The 19,044-nt window shown below is 37.1% G+C and overlaps 2 protein-coding genes and 1 long non-coding RNA gene across 4 annotated transcripts; 1 reads left to right on the plus strand and 2 right to left on the minus strand.

The window, feature by feature from the left end:
- The first annotated feature begins 4,890 nt into the window (after positions 1–4,890).
- LOC117615242 (auxin-responsive protein SAUR24-like) lies at positions 4,891–5,815 on the plus strand. Its single transcript, XM_034344295.1, has one exon. It carries the CDS (start codon positions 4,948–4,950, stop codon positions 5,446–5,448), a length of 501 nt encoding a protein of 166 aa, XP_034200186.1. The 5' UTR covers positions 4,891–4,947; the 3' UTR covers positions 5,449–5,815.
- A 6,406-nt stretch (positions 5,816–12,221) lies between these two features.
- Positions 12,222–15,829, minus strand: LOC117615312 (dehydrodolichyl diphosphate synthase 6-like). Its single transcript, XM_034344378.1, has one exon. It carries the CDS (start codon positions 13,311–13,313, stop codon positions 12,441–12,443), a length of 873 nt encoding a protein of 290 aa, XP_034200269.1. The 5' UTR covers positions 13,314–15,829; the 3' UTR covers positions 12,222–12,440.
- A 1,296-nt stretch (positions 15,830–17,125) lies between these two features.
- Positions 17,126–18,379, minus strand: LOC117615313. 2 transcript variants are annotated; one of them, XR_004583995.1, is made up of 3 exons: positions 18,219–18,379; positions 17,411–17,604; positions 17,126–17,193 (listed from the first exon to the last, which is right to left on the minus strand). It is a non-coding gene; the product is annotated as an uncharacterized LOC117615313 (long non-coding RNA). The 2 variants fall into 2 exon arrangements; XR_004583994.1 differs by having other exon boundaries at positions 17,141–17,190.
- Between the last annotated feature and the right edge of the window lie 665 nt (positions 18,380–19,044).

Below are 19,044 nucleotides of genomic sequence, written 5' to 3' on the forward strand. Positions count from 1 at the left end.
GATTTAGATTAATTTAAAATATTATTTTAACGGTTGAATTTAAATTTTTGTCATTGGATCTTTCTTTTTTTACCATTAAAATAGCTTGGATTTAATATGACAAGACCCGACCCAATTTTCGCTTTGGAGTTCGAGCCAAGTCCTGTGCGTGTCCGACACCGGGCGAATGTCGGGCACAAAAGACCTTTTTACCCTTCTCGTTTCAATTCTTTTTAAAATTCCTTTAGACTTCTGCCGAAAATTTGGCAGGGTCTCCCCTGTATTTTGACCAATCCCAAAATTTTTAACCTGTTAAACACTCAATAAATTCACACCAACTGCCAGAATATGATAAACAAATATTTGACAGCTTCAATTTTTCCACTAAAACTAGATATCAGAGCAATTTCTAAAGTTCACGGGGTTTCAGGGATTTTTCTACATAACTCTACCTTACTTGGTAGAGCGGAAGCTTGGAATGGCCCTGTGGTGGATCTTGCGCACTTCTACGGCCTGGGGGCGAAAAACAGGTTGAAAATGTGAGTGGACAAAAATAATGTTCTTGAAAACAATTTTATAAACATAATAACCCCCATTTAAAAATAAGAAGGGATCTAAATTGAGGGTTTGTCTATATTTCAATACAGAGTATTCAAACAAGTATGTAAAAACCTACTGATAACTGTGCTTGTATAACTGAACAAATATGTAAAGATATAAATGCACGAATATCAAAGAAAACTGATATAAAATAATTGAAAGTCATAATTGAATAAAAGAAAACTCAAAATCCTCTGAAAATACCACCTATTTGTACCCCTATCATATCCGTCAATTCCCCTGGCAGGTCTCGGGCGCCACGCAGTCTACCCGAGCCGCAAACTGGCGAAATCAGGGGACTATGATCAGCTGATCTGCCGGCAGATTCCTCGATGACACCAAGTCAGCTCGAGTCGCTCTGGCAGGATGCAGGGGACCGTAGTCAGCCTGATCCGCAATCCTGGCAGGTCTCGGGGACACAGAGTCAGCCGAGCCGCAATCCTGGCAGGTCTCGGGACACCAAGTCTGCCGAGCCGCAAATCCTGGCACTCACGGTCCGAGCGTCCCGAAACTCGTGAGGCAAAGTCAAGTGCACTGACTGAACTATAATCAGACTGGATGTCCGTAGACATCGGTCCGACTCTGGGTAATCACCAAAAGTAATGGGTACACGGTGGTTTTCTTTGAAAATAAATTATTTAAAAAAAATTCTACTAACTCACAGCATCTCAGTAAATCTGAATCGTAACTGTATCTCCTCTGGTAAAGTTCTCAACCTCTGTTTTTAATATTACTGGAGCTTCGATAATTAAACATCACATAATTTAAAATACTTAATAGTAAAAATCATACTCGAGAAGAATAATTCATGAAACTTATTCAAATAACCTCATTTATAAAAGCTTATTTATATAAAATCAATATAAAATCATTTAAGTAAACTTGTTTATATAAATCATTCATGCGACTCATTTATATAAAATCATTCATGAAAGAAAGTCCACTCACAGATGGTCCGAGCTAATTTGACCCTTCGAAGGTCTCGGCTGCGGGTCGACCAGACCTCTGGTGCCTGATTATTCATAATTAATAAATCAATAAACTGCTGAATAAAAAGAATTTAAATTAAATACCCTGCCCCCGGCTCCTAGAAATACGTGCGCTCAATTTTTAAGTTACTCCTATGCCCACAATAGCTTTTTAGATAGTTAGAATGGTCTTAAGAGACCCGAAGCCTTACTAAGCGATAAACTGCCAGATCGGCCGATCCGGGACCCCGTGGGTCCACGATCTCCGATGGCCAATCTGGGCTCCTCTGAAGGTTCCTTACAGAGGAGGAACCATGTTCTGCGAGTTTGGTCAGAAATGGTCGGTCGGATTAGCCAAAATCGCGTTATCGCTTAAAATCCAAATCCTAGCCCCAGGGTTCGCGATTTCGGAGTATCCGGGACTCCGATTCGTAATCCATCGAAACCTACACGATCCTGACATCATGTAGACCGACATATCCGAAATTCAACGCGATCCGATGATTTGACGACACTGCACCCACGGATCGCGCGATATGGAAAATCCGTTCGGGGCTCAAACGGACTCCGAATCGAGATCCGTGAAATCCTACGTGCTCGTGACGACACGAGGGTCACAAAACTGTACAGAATTACTTCACCACCCTCGCTCACGCGCCCCAGCATGCGCAGGCAGATTCGGGTGTCTAAAGCGATACCGGGTGGCCGAAAAATCTCGGAACCAAGACTCCAAACTCCTATCCTAGGTAAAACACCTCATTTGGAGTCACTTTTGTTCTTGGACATACCCCAAAAAGTGACCAGAAACAGTTTTTTTTGGCGGCCGAAGTTTCGGCCAGAATTCAAGTCGAAAATTGATCGCTTTAGAGCTAAAATCGATCGAAACCCATACATCCATCAGCTAGAACACGAAAAATAGCTGAGAAACCATACCTTACTCGATTGATTTGGTGGAGAAACGAAGGAGAAATTCGAGCTGGAAGATCGGGTGAACTCGGATGAACATCCGTCGGAAATCATGGTTTTCCGATCAGCTCCGGGCGGCCCAAGGGTGGAGGTCGGACAGGTCTTGATGGCGAGAGGGAGGCGGAGCCTTCGGTACTCACGGCAGAGATCGGCTCGGCCTGTGGTGGCCAAGCCGTCGCCGAGAAGGTGAAGAGTCGCACGGCTGGGGTGCGACGGGAGAGAGAGAGAGAGAGAGAGGAAGAGAGAGAAACTGACGGGGGAGAGGAGAGAGAAGGGATAAAAATCTGACTTTTTGACCAAATTATCATTTTGCCCTTCGCGGTATTTTGATCATATCTTCTTCGTTACTACTTCGATTCGGGTCTACTCCGTGTCTACAGACTCCTTTGTCGTGCTCTACGCAACGGCGTAAGCGGAATTCCCAAATTCTTTCTCGATTAAAAAGTCAAATTTTCCCCCATTAAATAATGCGAGGGCAAACTTGTCTTTTTGCTAGAAGATATTAATCCTTACTTTTTAGATATTTTATTTCTTTTTAGATATTTTATTTTGGGTTATTACATAATATGGATCGTTGATTTGGGTTATTGTTAGAATTTTTTTTTTTTTTAAATGTTGAGACACCAGCGCGCGATAGCTTCTGCAGCACCAACATCGTGACACATGGCACCCCATTGATTCCTCCTTGCACATGGGCTGAGTCAATCTTCAGAAGTTTTCCAGTCCAAGCAATAGCTGGACTAGCATTTGGCCCTAAGTATGGGTTTTCCCAAATTTTAGCTCCTTACTTTTCTTGGGTTGGGAGAGGAATTTGGCTAAAATTTGGAATATTTTAAGTTTGGCCTCATAAGTTGGAGATGGCCTTATAGTCTAAAAGAAGTTGGGGTTCCACCTCAAAATTAGTTGGTAGTAGGGGAGTAGCTCAACTCCTTATAAACTCTTGATATATTTCTCAACTTTCCAATGTGAGACATTCCATAAATGTATTTATTGTATTGATTGAAAAACTATTGTTTATAAAATTTAAACCTATGTGCCACTAGAACAAATGGTTTTGCTAACTTATTTTTATTATAATTCAAACTACATACACAACTTGATTTAAAAATTACTTTAGTTAAGCATGTTTAAATCTAGGAAAATAGTAGGCTTATCACATTTTTATACCATATTGTGTACCACCTCTCTAATAAAGGTGGGCCCTATTGTATTGGTGGGCTCCATCTCTATTAGAGAGGTGGTACACAATGTGGTATAAAAATATGGTAAGCCTAACATTACCCTTAAATCTAATGTATCATAAAAACTTCGTCAGATTGAATATGTTATAGAGAAAAAAGTTTGCATTATTTTTTGGGCATTCAAATACTTTTATTTTTATTTTTATTTTTATACAAAAAGAGTTCCATTACAAGCGGAAACCACGCGGCATACGAATACAGTTTTTCATTTCCATTACTTTTGTGTTGCACTTCAAGCATAATCATGGTTGTCTTAGCTTTGTTCAAGGAGTTCAAATTGACCTACTAGCTATTGCTCTTTTCTTCCATCAAGATATTAACTTAGTAATGAATCATGTCAAATCATTAGCGAAGAGAGGGCAAACCCAGGGAGGCCCCTCCTCAATCCCAAGTTCTTCCCTTTAGCCATAAATTTCATCATTTTTTAGGTTGAAATAAATTTCGTAATGTTTCAAAACAAGTCTTCCATTCCTTTCAAAACAAGAATGATTTTCTTGTCGATAAGGTGATAAAGTTTTTACTCTTTTGTGGCTACGTTAAATTAACTCCACTCCCTTTGTGTTAGCGTAAATAATGAAGGAGATAAGATAACGGATTAAGATTCGGATAAGTCAAATATTCCGTTCCCTTTAATATTCCAAAAAAAGAAAATTGATTCTACGTCCATGTATATTTCTAACTATTTTAAGTTTTACATACTACATATTCTTCTATGATAATGTGCCTAGTATTAAGGTTCATTGAGATAATAACCGACTTACATGCCTATAAAAGTGTTACAGGTTCATCACTCTTTTATCCACCAATACATCCACCCATGCCTATAAAACATACACAATCGGATTTCTATACCGTAACTAGTCACATAATTAGAGAGCGGTAACCATAAGATCAAAAAATACAACAGCAAAAACAATTAAAAATAATAATTAATCCGTAATATCGAGATTAAAAAAATTAGCTTTTTTTTCATAATAATAAAAATTAGCTATTAAATTAAAGTAATGAAGAACATCCAAAAGGGCAAATTAGTCAATCCACAAAAATAAAACACAATCATTCCAAATCACGGACTCCATCCCCGTACTCAAGGTTATTCAGTTTCTTTTACACTCTCTCTCTCTCTCTCTCTCTCTCTCTCTCTCAAATCCAAACTACACAGCGCTCGTTCTCTCCGTCTCTCTCTGCAACAAATGGCGACCGCCATGAAAAAGGTCGAGAAGATCCGCCAGATAGTCCGGCTAAAACAACTCGTGATGCGCTGGAAGCTAACGAGTCTCCGCCGCCGCTCCGTCCTCTCCTACGACGACTCGGGAGCCTTCCCGTCCGGTTCGAACCGGCGCATCCCCGCCGGTTTTCTTGCGGTCTACGTCGGAGCGGAGCGAATCCGGTTCGTGATCCAGGCCCGGTTCGTGAACCTCCCGGTTTTCGTCGGATTACTAAAGAAGGCCGAGGAAGAGTTCGGGTTCGGGTGCAGCGGAGGCCTCGTGTTGCCTTGCGAGGTTGGGTTTTTCAAAGAGATCCTGAGATTTCTAGAGAGGGATGAGAGCAAGTTTGGACGGCTGGGATTGGAAGAGTTCTTGAAGATGGTTTCTGAAGTTGGTTTTGATTCTTGCAAGGAATTGGCGTCCAATGCTGCTGCTAATTCCTCGTGCCATGCCTTCACTCCTCTGTTGCAGAAAGCAAGGGGCTGAGGTGAAGTGTTCCAGATCTTCTCAGCAATGTTAGGTTCTAAATCTGAACATTTCTAATGCCTTTGGTTTTTTTGGGAAAAGGTTTTTAGCTATGCTTCCAAATTCCAATTAATAGTGATTAGGAAATTGTATATGTTGGTGGGCACTGGGCAGCCAAAATGTGATGCCATCCTTGAAAACCCATCTTGAAATTGTAGTACTTGCTTTGAGGGGGATTTCAATGCGATGTAGTTGTTGAACTTCTCCTTTTTTTTTCTTTTTTGTTTTTTTGGTTTCCTTCTCTTTTCCGAAGCATCAAGTTGTTTCAATGATGCTGTTAGTTGATGATGATGAAATCTAGGAATTGTGTTAGCAAGAAATTGAAATTTTCTTTGGAATTAATGGTAACTTTTATGATTAATGTTGACTATTTATATATGTGCTTGTATTAAATTTGGTCTCTTTCATCTTTTGATTATTGAATTGCTTACACTCTACTGTTAGTTAATTTGCTGATGCATTCTGGTTTACATTTTGCAGTCTTTTTGTTCTCTCTCTAGGTAGAAAAACTTTCTTTTAACGGGCCGGACAATAGTGCTATTCCCGTTGCATGAAAGTTTCTCTATTCCCCTTGCATGAAAGTCTCTGTCTCTCCTCTTTGAGACATGACCATTTTAGAGAAGCTCTTATGTTTGTAACTTTGGAGTTTCCTTCTCAATTTCCTAAACTTTTATTTTATGAAAGTGAATGCAGATCGAGTTTGCTAAGGGGGTTGGCGGGGTAGGTCTCAAAATTCCAACCACAACCATGTAGAGCATATAGGCTTAAAAGGTCACTTACTGCCATAGATTTTTGAAAGATTCTGAAAATATTATAATCTGAAGTCCAAGCAGGCATATATAAAAATATCACCAAACCCGTTGGCTTTAGATGTGTCTTCTAGCTCTGTTTTTGTGCAGGTGCTGATAAAGTTACAGTCATGGTTTTAGAAGTTGTTGACATACAAGTTAGGTTAGGAATTCTGCCGGCACAATGACAATGATGGGAGTTATGTTTCTTACATTTTTAATGTTGTAAATTTTGTATAAATGAAAATAAAAAAAGCACTTCTGGTTTTGAAGAAAACAGAACAGTTGGAGCATGAGAACAGAACAGTTGGAGCATGAGAATGGAGTTGGGTTTTCAAAACTTGATTTCATATTATGATTTATGATTGCACTTCTACTATTTGTGCATGTTCAAATTTAAAAGGGTAATGTAGTCGCTTCCAGTGGTCAAAAGTTTAGAAGTCCTTTACCAGGCATCCATTAATTATAGTTTATTTGTGTTTGTGCTGCTCCATGCTTGATGCCATGCCTGCATGGAACATACTCCACTTTCAGGTAGTAGAACCAAAAATAAGGAAGTTGACATGAGATTGCATTATTTGCCCAAAGTATTATTAATGGAAATTACTAGGAAGGAAGTTTGTGGGGAAAGTGGATCGTCAGTGTCTTCTCACCCTTGAATAAACATAAGGGTGCTTGTGTGCAATGGGGATAGCATAGTGTGATTGATCGGGGTAGAAAATTAGTGTTATCCATGTTTAATATATGTTTTTCTGATTTGGTTGATTGAAAATGAGGTTTGTGGATGGGAAATTAAATGTTTTTGCATGTTTGGCAAGTCTAGGCATAGGAAATGGTTGTCTGTCACATGGGAAAATATGGGGCAAATGAAGCCATTCACCTCCTTTGGGTTTCATTTTCCTTTTTCATGAAAAACTAATATCAACATTAAATGCACTTTTTTCATGACTATTTTATCTCCATTAATAATTTAGAATTATAATATATTATTAAATGTATTTTTTTCTTATTTTATCTAATATGGGTATAATTTGAAATTTTAACATTTTTTTTTTTACAATCAAACTAAACATGGGAAATTAGACATAGTGATGTTGTTATGTACGACTTAATATAAAAATGCGCCTCCAAAAATAATTAAGACTTGAAGAAGAGAGAGAGAGAGAGGTGCAAAATGGTAATATTGAAAAAAGCTCACGTGCAAGATAGAGGGAGAAAAAAGCTAAAGGGGTTTTAATTTAAAATTAAGTTTTGGGGTCGATGCTGAGTGACAGATGAAGACAGAGGACGAGGATTGATTGAAAACATAAAATTTCCACATGGGACAGTAGCAGTAGTGGCTACGGAGACGTGCTACGGAAAGACTTTCAAAACAGAAACTGAAATTTGCAAGGCACTCCTTTCGGAAATGTACGGCCAAACTTTCCGCAACCCCAGAAGGCTCATTCCACTCACTTTATCTACACCACTACTTTCCTCATCTTTCCACTATTTTATGGCAAGTAAAGTTAGAGAAAAGTTCATGTTTTTTTTTTTTTTTTTTGTCAACAAAAGATAATGTTTCTTAAATGAGTAAAAGCGTTTATGATAGTGTTTGACCAAAAAATTTAGGGTGCATTTTTGCTCACCACTTTAACACTAGATGTATCCTCACCACCTCTTTCAAAAGTTGACACATGTTCATGAATTTAACTATAGTTTATTTTTTATTTTTTATTTATTTGATGACATTATTATGTGAGAGAAACAGTACTTCAATAAGATTTTTCCTGATTCACCCTTATTCTAACCTAACAAACTTTCCACTTTTCTAAATTAATTAACAACCCAAATAAATAATTGGCAATTGGCAGACTTCAATACTTTGAAGAACATGCCCAAATACTTTGAATCTCAATTGGCTTTATGTTAACTTCATTTTTGCTCACCACTTTGTTTTGTCTCATTTTGTTTACAAGAGACGGTTTTGACTGGCCTTTGTTTGAAACCTCTGTTTTGGTTGGAAGAGAAATCTGCAAAAGATGGTCACTTTTAGCTGCTTCTTTTGAGTACTCGGCTTATTAACTTTTACATATGATATTGGTTTTAGTTGCGTTTGAGCCCTTTATTTTTTGTTTCCTTAACGTTTCTACCAAAATTGGACTTGAAAAGTGGAAAGTGCAAATTATTTATTTGGGTTGTTGTTAATTAATTTAGAAAAGTGGAAAGTTTGCTAGGCTAGAATAAGGGTAAATCAGGAAAAATCTTATTGAAGTACTGTTTCTCTCTCATAATAATGTCATCAAATAAATAAAAAATAAAAAATTAACTATAATTAAACCCATGGACATGTGTCAGCTTTTAGAAGGGGTGGTGAGGGTACACCTAAGGTTAAAGTGGTGAGCAAAAATACATTCAAAAATTTATAAGGGTCTATTCAGTTCAAGGTTTAGAGGTTCGGAAATAGGTATGGAATTGTTTTTCCATGTTTGGTAAGTTATAATTTGAAACGTAATACCTGACTCACTCATATAGGGGAGAATTAAGAAAAAAAAATCCAGTGACTTGGAAAAACATTTAATGTTGTTTTTTTTTTTGGGACAAACTTACCCATGTCATGATGTTCAAATACCACTTCTGTTTTTCTATTTTCGAATTTTCTATTTTTTTTTCCTCAAAAGTTACAAAAAAGAATAATAATAAAAAATAAAAAACAGAACACACAAAATTAGGATAGAAATAGATGAAAACTTTATTGAATGTATAAAGCCATATCTATCAAGAGGCAAACATGGTAGCTGATGCACTCTCTAAAAAGGGGAATACGGTTTCGTCTAGTTGTATATGGTTTGGCAATTTTCTTAAGGAAATTACACTTAGTTTACATTTTGATTTGTATGAACTTAATTTGAAAATGGTAACTGCGATTTTATACCTTTTGGTTGACAGTTAACAGATTTTGTTAAAAAGTTTGTCTATTGAAATACATCACTGTTCAGTTTTTGTCAAGCTATTTTTTCAAAATGATAGAAATTTATCACAATAAGAAAAAATAACCGAGTGCAAGAACCTTATTGTCGAGACATAAAAGAGGTAACCGAGTGCCCACCTCAATGAACTCACTTCATGTCATAGATAAGGTAATCCACCATAATATAAATTACCTTATCATCAACATCAAGTAGAGTCAATCTTTCATATGTATTTAATTATCTTCTTCAATATTGTGGATATCTCATCCTATAGTTAAAGAGAATCCTACAGTCAAAATCTTTGCACATGTACATAAACGTCAAGCATTGGTTTTGGTGATTGGTATGGTCATATACTAAGGAGTGATTTTTCAGTCACACCACCATATGATGCGATTAATTAAAAATTAATTCACATCGTCCGTCCATATTAAAACATATCGATACCTCATCTTCAATCAACTAATTAAACATTTAACTGTTTAACTGTTATCTCACATACAAAGTTTGACCATATATGGGGGGATGTGAAATTCAAAATCTCAAATAATAGTTAATATAATATGGTGGTAATCACTAACCATCACAAAAACAAGCCACCAAATGTGCACATGGGAATGGGGATTTTTGGATATATGGTGCTGGTGGTGATCTCTAAACCCGTGATTTTCTGGAATTTTTGGTACGAATAAATTTAATATTATTTTTTCATAATGGAAAAATGCTTGGCAATTTGAGTTTTTTTGTATGAAATTAAGTTAATATTGTTCTACGGCTCTCAATTTTTTCAAGAGGAAAAGATGCCGTTTCATACTTCACCGTAGCAGTAGTGACTTGACAATGTTGGGCAGTTTTTATCGTTAGATGCAGTACTGATTCTGACGCAGTCAACTCAACTACTGCAACTAGGGTTCCTCCACCATGCAGAGTTTTTCTATGACTACTTGCTAGAAAAAGTGACGAATATGCTTTATTTAAAACAAGACAAATAATTAAAAATAAAAACTTGGACTATTCAGTATATTTTATTGAGTGATAGAAATGCAACAAACCAAACCAAGTCATCTCACTTGTTAACGTTATGACCTTTCTGGCTATTCTCAACCTATTCAAAATTTAAAAGAAAGAAAAAGGACTGTTCCACTGCAGGAGCCCAGCATAGGTTAAAGGCCCCTTAGGCCTCCAAAAGTGGTTCCAACGTTCAATTCTTGCCCTGGCAAGAGAGAGGTTCACCAACCAGGCAAGACCCAAGGCAAGATGAGCCTGAGCTCCTCTCTTCAGGCGATGACATCAACGATGATACCAGGATGGCGTTAACACACAAAAGTTAATTTTTTTTAATCGTTGGCGCGTGACGTACACGTAGAGATTGCACTCGTCACGCAAGCCAACTGTAAAAAAATTTGAATATATTTTTCGTCGGCGTCAGCACCTGCTTTCCTCCAAAGACTAGAAGCCATGTGAAGCTACCTGGGGAGTATGATCAATTTTTCCACTACCATCCAACGGCTACCAATTTTTATGTAATAAAAATTGAAAACAAATTGGAAAAAATTCTCAATTTTTTTCTTATGTAAATACCTACCAATATTATTCACTTTCCATACCAAATCTTCATACAAATTCTTCTCCTATCTTTATTTTCTACTACTAAATTTCATTTGTGAAAAAATATAAATGACATCTTCCATCAAAGTCAGAGGCACGTGGACAACTATGCAAGATGTTTTGTTGTGTGAGTATTGAATCCAAGTTGGTCATTGCTCAATTATGGCCAATGAGATGAAGTTATCTCATACAAGGAGGAAAATTCATGGAGAATTTTGTGAAAGATCGGGTTCGCCTCGTATGAAAATGACCTTGGCTAGTAGGTCAATTTTTTTTTAATGAAGAGTTAGGGAAATGGAGAGATGTGTTGGCAAAAGCGAGGGACAACATTCGAAGCGGCAAAAATCTTGGCAACGAGGTAAAATTTTTGTAATTGCAGTTTTATTAAAGAGTTTTTCTATTTAAACCCCGCACTTCTCTTTGTTCACCCCAACTTCTAATTCAGATTTTCACAATTTCTAAGAATACCTCACTTTCTTCCTAAACTATCCCTAATTACACACCCACCATAAAAAGAAAAAAAAAACTCATCAACCTCACACCTCACACCTCGCTATATATATATATATATATATATATATATATATTGGTTTTCATAAAAATATATTATGATCAAATAATATAATATTGGTCTTTGATCACAGTATCCTCAATAATTCTCGGAAAAGTCCCAATTCAAGAAATAATCTCACATTACAACCTTAATTGATGACCCACAAGCCACTATTTGCATACCGTATTTAGGGTTTGTGAAGAGAAGATGAGAGTGTAGTTTTCTTGGATTGAAAGAGAAGACTAAAATGACAATAGGGTGTAGAGAAGTTTGTGTTTTTCTAAAACTTAATATAAAGAGTGGTGGGGTGTGTATAAATGTAGTAGTGTTAAGTATTAAGTTGGATGTCCTTTTTTGCCTTTTTACACAATAATAAAAACTAAGAGCTTAATGATTTAAGTATTGCGGTAAACAAAGAAAAGTGTGTGGTTTAAATAGAAAATCTCTTTATTAAATTTAATGTCATATTTTTTGATATTTTCTTACATTTCTAATTTATTTTTTTATTATAGATTATTCAGGCACAAATGTGGTTTAATGCCATTGGCCAAGGCAAAACATCTTTCAAAAATACCAATGTTGAGAGATTGTGAAGAATTGTCCAAGATTCAAAATTATTCTCACTCATCTTAGCATTGTGTTGAATGAGACGCCGCTCCACAATTCATCGATATCGGATTTACCATTGGACTCCCTAATCGATCAAGACTCACCAATCCAAAAGGAGTCGAGGCCTATTGGGAGAAAGACGACAAATGCCAAGAGAGGGAGCACTTCGAATAACATTATATATTCCAGTAGATGTGACATCATTGCATGCATGAAAAACATCACTAAACCATGACCAGATGATCATAATGCAAGTACTCAGCAAAGCAACCACACAGGGAAGCAAATTATTCTTACAATACAGCAGACTAATGTTTACAATGTAAGAACTACAGGCCGGGGCACTGAAAAATGCTTCAAGCCTGCATCTAATCTGTATTTGTTAGCGAGGTTAGAAATTCAGAAACAAGTAGACCAAACGTGAAAATACATCAATAAACAAAATTATGACTGTTTCCTTTTTCTGTCCAGATAAAAGTAGCTACGCTGAAAGCTCAAGATCGCCCAAGTGAAATGCCGGAAACCAATCTCTGGCCAGAGCACAGATGGAGAGTACAAATAACAGTGTGCACTCTGCCACAAAAGAAAATTGCTCAACCGGGTCTCGCCAGAAGTACGGATTAGAATATCAGGGTCAGGTGCAACAGTCATGTACATATGCTTTTCAATATCTGTCAATTTTACAATGTTCTCCCTTTCTTCCTTTTCATTCCCTCCAAGTTGAAGTAGACCATACCCAGCTCCACTTGCATTCATTACACTAATTTCATCTGATTTTTCTTCGCACGATTCTTGAACAGCATGCACAATCTCATCAGTGGAAGTGTAGGCAATACATATTGACAGAACTCCTCTGGAGTTGTTGGCAGTGGCCTCCATAGCCCTCTCAGCTGCCAACCTAACAGGTTCACTCAAGAGTTTTAGGTTCCCTATAAAGTGTACCTTAATTCCATAGCGGTTAACTATGCTTTCTTCCTTGATTAACCCTTCAATTTTCTCCTGTATCAGGTCCATCAAGGATTGAACTTCTTCAGGGTCCCTTTTGAAATTATCAATACTAAAGGCATATATAGTCACATATCTAACCCCCAACTCATAACAAAACTTGAGCATGGACATCAGAGCCAAAAACCCAACCCTATGTCCATCCCCTTCCTTCAACTTCCGCTTTTTAGCATATCTTCGATTTCCATCCATGATGAATGCAATGTGATGAGGTATAGGACGAACAGAAATTACAAGAAAAAGACATCTCCTCAAGAAACTAACTATGCTCCAAAAAATCTGGGTTGCTTTATTGCCATTGCTTTTCTCCATCCTAGAACCATGTACAACTGCCGAGTTCTGCTAAAACCTACTTGACCTGTTAATTAATAAACAAACTTTAGTTCAAACTCCTGAAGTTAAAACATGGAACCACTGAAAAATCATGCCTTAAAATGTAGTTCAGCCTATTAACCTATAACCACAATCATATAAAGATTGAGTTCCAGCATAGTATGCTTAACAGCAGGTGTGGCTTTTCTACTTTTAGAATGATCTCCATTGACAGAGTCACATTTCCTTCCGTCGAAACCCAACTTAGCATTGTAAAATTTTGATCCAATGCAATAGGAACAACTATGCAAAGGATCAAGACTAAATTTCTTATGGTATCACGCATTAACATCTAAAACCAAACCCTCAAAATTGAATAATCACTTGTCTGGCAGATATTAGTCATAAACAAAATGCATACAGTGCACACACGGCAGTTCGAAAATTACAACAAAAAAAGAAGGCAAATAGTCAAGAAACCAATGCTTGAATATTAGAAAATCACAATACTTTGGTGCTTTTTAACCGTGGTAAATCAAGATTCAGAAATAATCACACCAAAATGCAAACAACACTTGAGCAGAATAAAATAAACCAAGGAATAAAGATAGTGCACAAGAGATTTATGAGGTTTGGCAAAATCCTGCCTACGTGACTACATTACCATGAGAACAATAACAGTACAAGACACACTTGAGTTAAATCAACATAACCCAAACCATAACCTGTGCGGCTCACAGTATTTCCCAAGAGTTCTTTTCTCTCAAACACCCATGTTTCAACTATTACATGCACTCACCAAATGAATCACATTCTACCCATTAATAGGCAGTTGGTTCAACGTGAAAAACAAAGCTTTTACAATTATCTTCAATTTTTCAACCACCATTTCATGCAACATGGCTTCCTCTAAAAGCCAATCCTCTAGTTAGATCTACAAGGACATAGGATGCTGCACCATTTACTACATGGTCCCAATTTTACCAATTTCAATAAACTTGGTCTCATCAAATGAATCACACACTCAATTTTTCAACCACCATTTCATGCAACATGGCTTCCTCTAAAAGCCAATCCTCTGGTTAGATCTACAAGGACATAGGATGCTGCACCATTTACTACACGGTCCCATTTTTACCAATTTCAATAAACTTGGTACTATGTAAATCGAAAAGACATTGACAGTTACCTAAATTTGTACAAGTAGACAATACATTGAACATCTTGTTGTGTTACTTGTGTATTCTATCTCATGCATATAGTCAATTTGGCGTATAGGCTTCTATGACCAAAATGGTAAAACCAATCAGAATAAACGACCGCATTTAATATGCTTAGAGTTGTAACTACTGATTAAAAGCCGCAAACATTAAAAAAGAAAGTAAAGTTCTGAATTTGAGATAAATTGGAAATGACAGAAACCTAATAGCCTCCCTCCATTGAACCCAAGATACAAACTTTTCTGGTTGCCAGGAAGGAAGGTCCCATCTTTTAGACGAAAGTTGATTTATTTTTCCTTTTCGATTTCTCGGAGACCAAACAGAGGCTTGGAAAATCAGAGAGAGAGAGAGAGAGAGTTACCAGTTAACCAAACGCAGAGTGGGATCAAAGTAGCAGCAGGGGAGGGAAGTAGAGTAGACCAGTCCCAGTGTGAGAGCGAGAGAGTTGAAAGACAATTTGGCTCCTTCGGGCCCCCCCTTTGAAGTTGGAATTTGCACACGTTTACCGACAGTTCTTCCCCGTGTTCCTTCAGTGTGGCTATTTTGCAATTTCGCAACTGAACAAGGACCAATGAGAATAAGACAACAGACTATTGAGGCCAACTCGTGAAGATACCAAAATAGGGCAAACACACACAACAAACGACCTTGGGGTCAAACCATGAATAGCGGTAAATAGATATTGTCGCTTTTAGTCTACACATTACAGAAACAGCGAGGGTAGTTTTGGATCTCCACGTCTCATTTCCTCTGAGTTTTCACGTGTGGTTTCGAGAAATTTTTTTTTTTTTTTTCCACACGTGTGTTTCTTCTTCATCTTCCTTCTTGATTTATCCGAAATTGCGGCAAGTTGACTGTGGAGCTTAGGAGTGGCTTAGGAGTAAGCTCCTGAGCTCCTAATTTCGGTGGCAGAAATGAAATCTGTTCATTTCTCGCACCTCTCACCTCCAATTCGTGCCTTCAACCCTAATAATCATACTTCATCATCATCTTTTTCTTCTTCTTCAATCACTCTTCTCCAGCGCTGTAAATTCAGCTCTGTTTCTCTCACCTCCACTTCCAGGCCCTCCCGCTCAATCACGCTTTGCGCCCCCAATTCCACCAAAGCGACGTCATCGTCGTCGTCCCAGTTCGAATCGGCGGCAGCAGAGGGCATAAAGGAGGCTTCTTTTCAGGTTCAAAACGACGCTTCGCAAAGTCATTCAGTTCCAGCGTAAGATCACTTATTTCCATGCCCGAAAGCCTAATGGCAGCCATAGTACTGGGGAGTTCTTCACGAGCTGTATCTCCCCATTGCCTACAGAACATACCAGAAACAGCCACATTGGAACAAGAATTTGGACAAGCCTCGAACATCCGATTTTAACCAAAGAAAAGGGCACCTAAAGCAACCTCAAAAGAAGACATTTATCAAGACTTGAAAATCTAATTTGCTTTTGGGTTCATGCCCAACTCAAGAGAAGGACTCAAAAGACCAAGACCATTCAAGCCATGAGTCCATGCCAGGAGTTTTTAAACATTCCATTCCCTGCAAAGCACTGCACAATAAATCTTCTGACAATCCAAATAGCACTCAAACTCATCCAAATAACAAAACCAAAAATATCAAGACCCAATAACAAGCAGTACAAAGATAGACAAAAAAAGAATATAATCTGATTCAGGGTTTGGGGTTTTGGCAAAAAAAGAAATGCCATGGAAAAGTCAGAACTCCCTAAAACTCAACTGATTTCCTAGGCACTTCAGTGATTGCTTTTTCCTTTGGATTGAAGTATTAAAGAAAACTTACAAATAGTGTCGGGACAGCTGCAATCACAAGGCTCGTAAATGCCACAGAAGTCTGCACTATGAAATCAATTAACATATCAGCAGTGTATGCACATAATTAACTACATCTTATCATTTCTCATTTATGTAAAAAAAGTTTCCAAATTGATCCCCATTTCCACAACAAATTACATATTAAACTATATTAGCAAAGAAAAAAAGAACCGAGGCTTATATACCGTGCAGGCGACGAAGGCCAAGGGGAAGAAAGCCTGGTCGCTCAAGCTCAATTTGGCCACCGACGGAGACAGAACGCTAGGTTTTCCGACGTTGCGAAGCGTCGTTTTAAACATAATACAGCTTAATAAATTGTTGTCAAAGTCAATATTCTCTTCAACTTGTATTCTTCTAAATTATAAGAACAAAATAGTCTATGAGTTAAAAGCTGTATGTATACATCCTCAAGTGGCAGAACCCAAATTCGTAGTTCTCTACAGATTAAAATAGAGCATCCCTCTGTATAGTTCATTTTCATGATTTGTTTTGGTTCATGGAAACACAAGTGGCAGCAGCATTGTTTAAAAAGGCAGTTTGATTTCATAACACAAGGCAAATATTAGCAAATGAAGACCCTGAAATCTGACCAGAAGTGTATACAAACAAGAACTCTTCGTTATAACATGAATTTGGCAGATGAAAACAATTAAAAACAGAGGAAATTTATCCACAAAAAACAATTAAAAAATCTGCAGAATTTCGGCAGAACATCAAAATCAGAGAGAGAGAGAGAGAGAGAGAGAGAGAGAGAGAAATGAAGAATACCTCAGAGTGGCAGAACTGATGCTGGAAGCTGCAACCTGCTCCAGAAATTTCCTGCTAAGCTGCATGAACTGCTGCAAATCAAACCTAAATCAATTTGAATCAATTTGATAAATTTCTAGAGCTGCCATTTTATTTTAATCAAACCAAAATCAATTTGAATCAATTTGATAAATTACTAGGGTTGCCATTTTATTTTAATCAAACCTATATCAATTTGGAAAACACCCTAAATCAATTTGAACCACGACCCTAAATCAATTTGAAAAAGACCCTGTGCAAACAACAGACCAAGCAATTTCTTTGTGTATTTGGTGGCAGCTCTTCTCAACAAGATCAAGCAATTTCTCCAAGTTGGTAGCCCACGAATTAAGAACATTGTTGCTATCCTTTGCAGTTTGAAAACAGACTATTCCTATTGGCCGATCAATCTTGGCCGCCAGTGCCTTGGACACAACCGTATCTGACAGATGCTTCTCAGCTTCCTGAAAAGAGTGCGACCAAAACTATAAATAACAGACTGGAAAAGAATTGCATATTTCAAATAAGTTCAGCCATGGCATCCCAAAACTGTCATATTAGACGGATTACATTTATAAAGTCTGAAGTAATATTATTTTATACTTGTTTATGTCTAAATACACAAAACAAAAAAGAAACCACGTATCAACCCTTAGATTCTCATAATTAATCAGCATTACCTAATATGTTAAATGTGAAGAAGAATAATTAAGGATCTAACTCAACAAAAGTACAGACAGCAAACGGAGTGAGGAAGAAAGACAACTGCACAAGAGCAGTGAGTTTCATCCCTTTTTTATGGCTATTATTATTAAAATTCAAAACTAAAATGATATAACAAATTCTAAAACTAAGGAGTTATGCTTCACTACATGATGGGAAGTCGTAAGTAAAATATGACTTTTTACTAAAGCAAAGGAGCCATCTCTCGAACCACAGAGACAATAATCTCTGCCAGATAAGAAGAAGCAGTGGTTTAAATTAGTTGTATTCTCATTAGTTCTTTCACAAAAATAGCATATGAAAAAGAAAGAAAAAAAGTGAGAAAACCCACATACAGATGAAAATCTACACCTACCAGGATTAGTTGGATGAGGGCAGAGAGATTTCACACTTCCTGTATGCCCCATCAGTATTGCAGTACATTTCTTTTCCTGAGAACCTATTACCAAAAGCTGAGGAGAACTTTGGATTGGTCAAAGAAAACTCAGATATTCAATAAGCTTCATTTACGTCATAGGTCTCTCCGATAACCCGTGAGTTCTGTTTCCATTCATTTATGCACTCTAGCCTAAGCCAAGGCTAGCTAATTTCTGAGTTTTACATTTTATAAGTCATCCTTTTTTCCCTGTTATATATCAATGGAAACAATTGAAACATTTAAACCCACACAGATCCAAACAAGCCAATATGCCTTGCTTATCAAAGAAAAATGACCACCACTATTCCTTCACTAACAAAGTATGCCATTTTCTGCAGAACATCATTCTTGCTGAATTGTTTAATGGTACTTTTCGACACATGCATAGAATCACATATGCCTAACCAAAAGGCAAAAGCCATTGGCAACACAAACAATATACACACTCAAACTTTTATTTAAAAAAGAAGAAAAAGAAAAAGAACAATAATGCTAATTGTAGACAAAGAAATTTTAGCGCAATAAATTTCATTGGATGAGAAAATAATTAGGATTCTGTGGATTGAATTGTGGGCCTTATAATTCACACATGTGGCGTATGACTCATTAAAATTGAGTTAGCTGTCAAAAGTGACACATGTCGACATCCGACGGAGTGTATCAAACGGTTCAAGATGAAAACAAAATTAAGGGAAAGAATCTTCTGTGATTGACTTTGATTTAAATCAAATATTAATCAGGTCAATTGAAGATAATTTGGTTA

This window comes from Prunus dulcis, chromosome 1, assembly GCF_902201215.1.
Source record: "Prunus dulcis chromosome 1, ALMONDv2, whole genome shotgun sequence".
NCBI classification, from domain to species: domain Eukaryota; kingdom Viridiplantae; phylum Streptophyta; class Magnoliopsida; order Rosales; family Rosaceae; genus Prunus; species Prunus dulcis.

Bases quoted from the DNA above. Each gene is read 5' to 3' on its own strand.
- LOC117615242 (XM_034344295.1), top strand. From the start codon at position 4,948: ATGGCGACCGCCATGAAAAAGGTCGAGAAGATCCGCCAGATAGTCCGG.
- LOC117615312 (XM_034344378.1), bottom strand. From the start codon at position 13,313: ATGGAGAAAAGCAATGGCAATAAAGCAACCCAGATTTTTTGGAGCATA.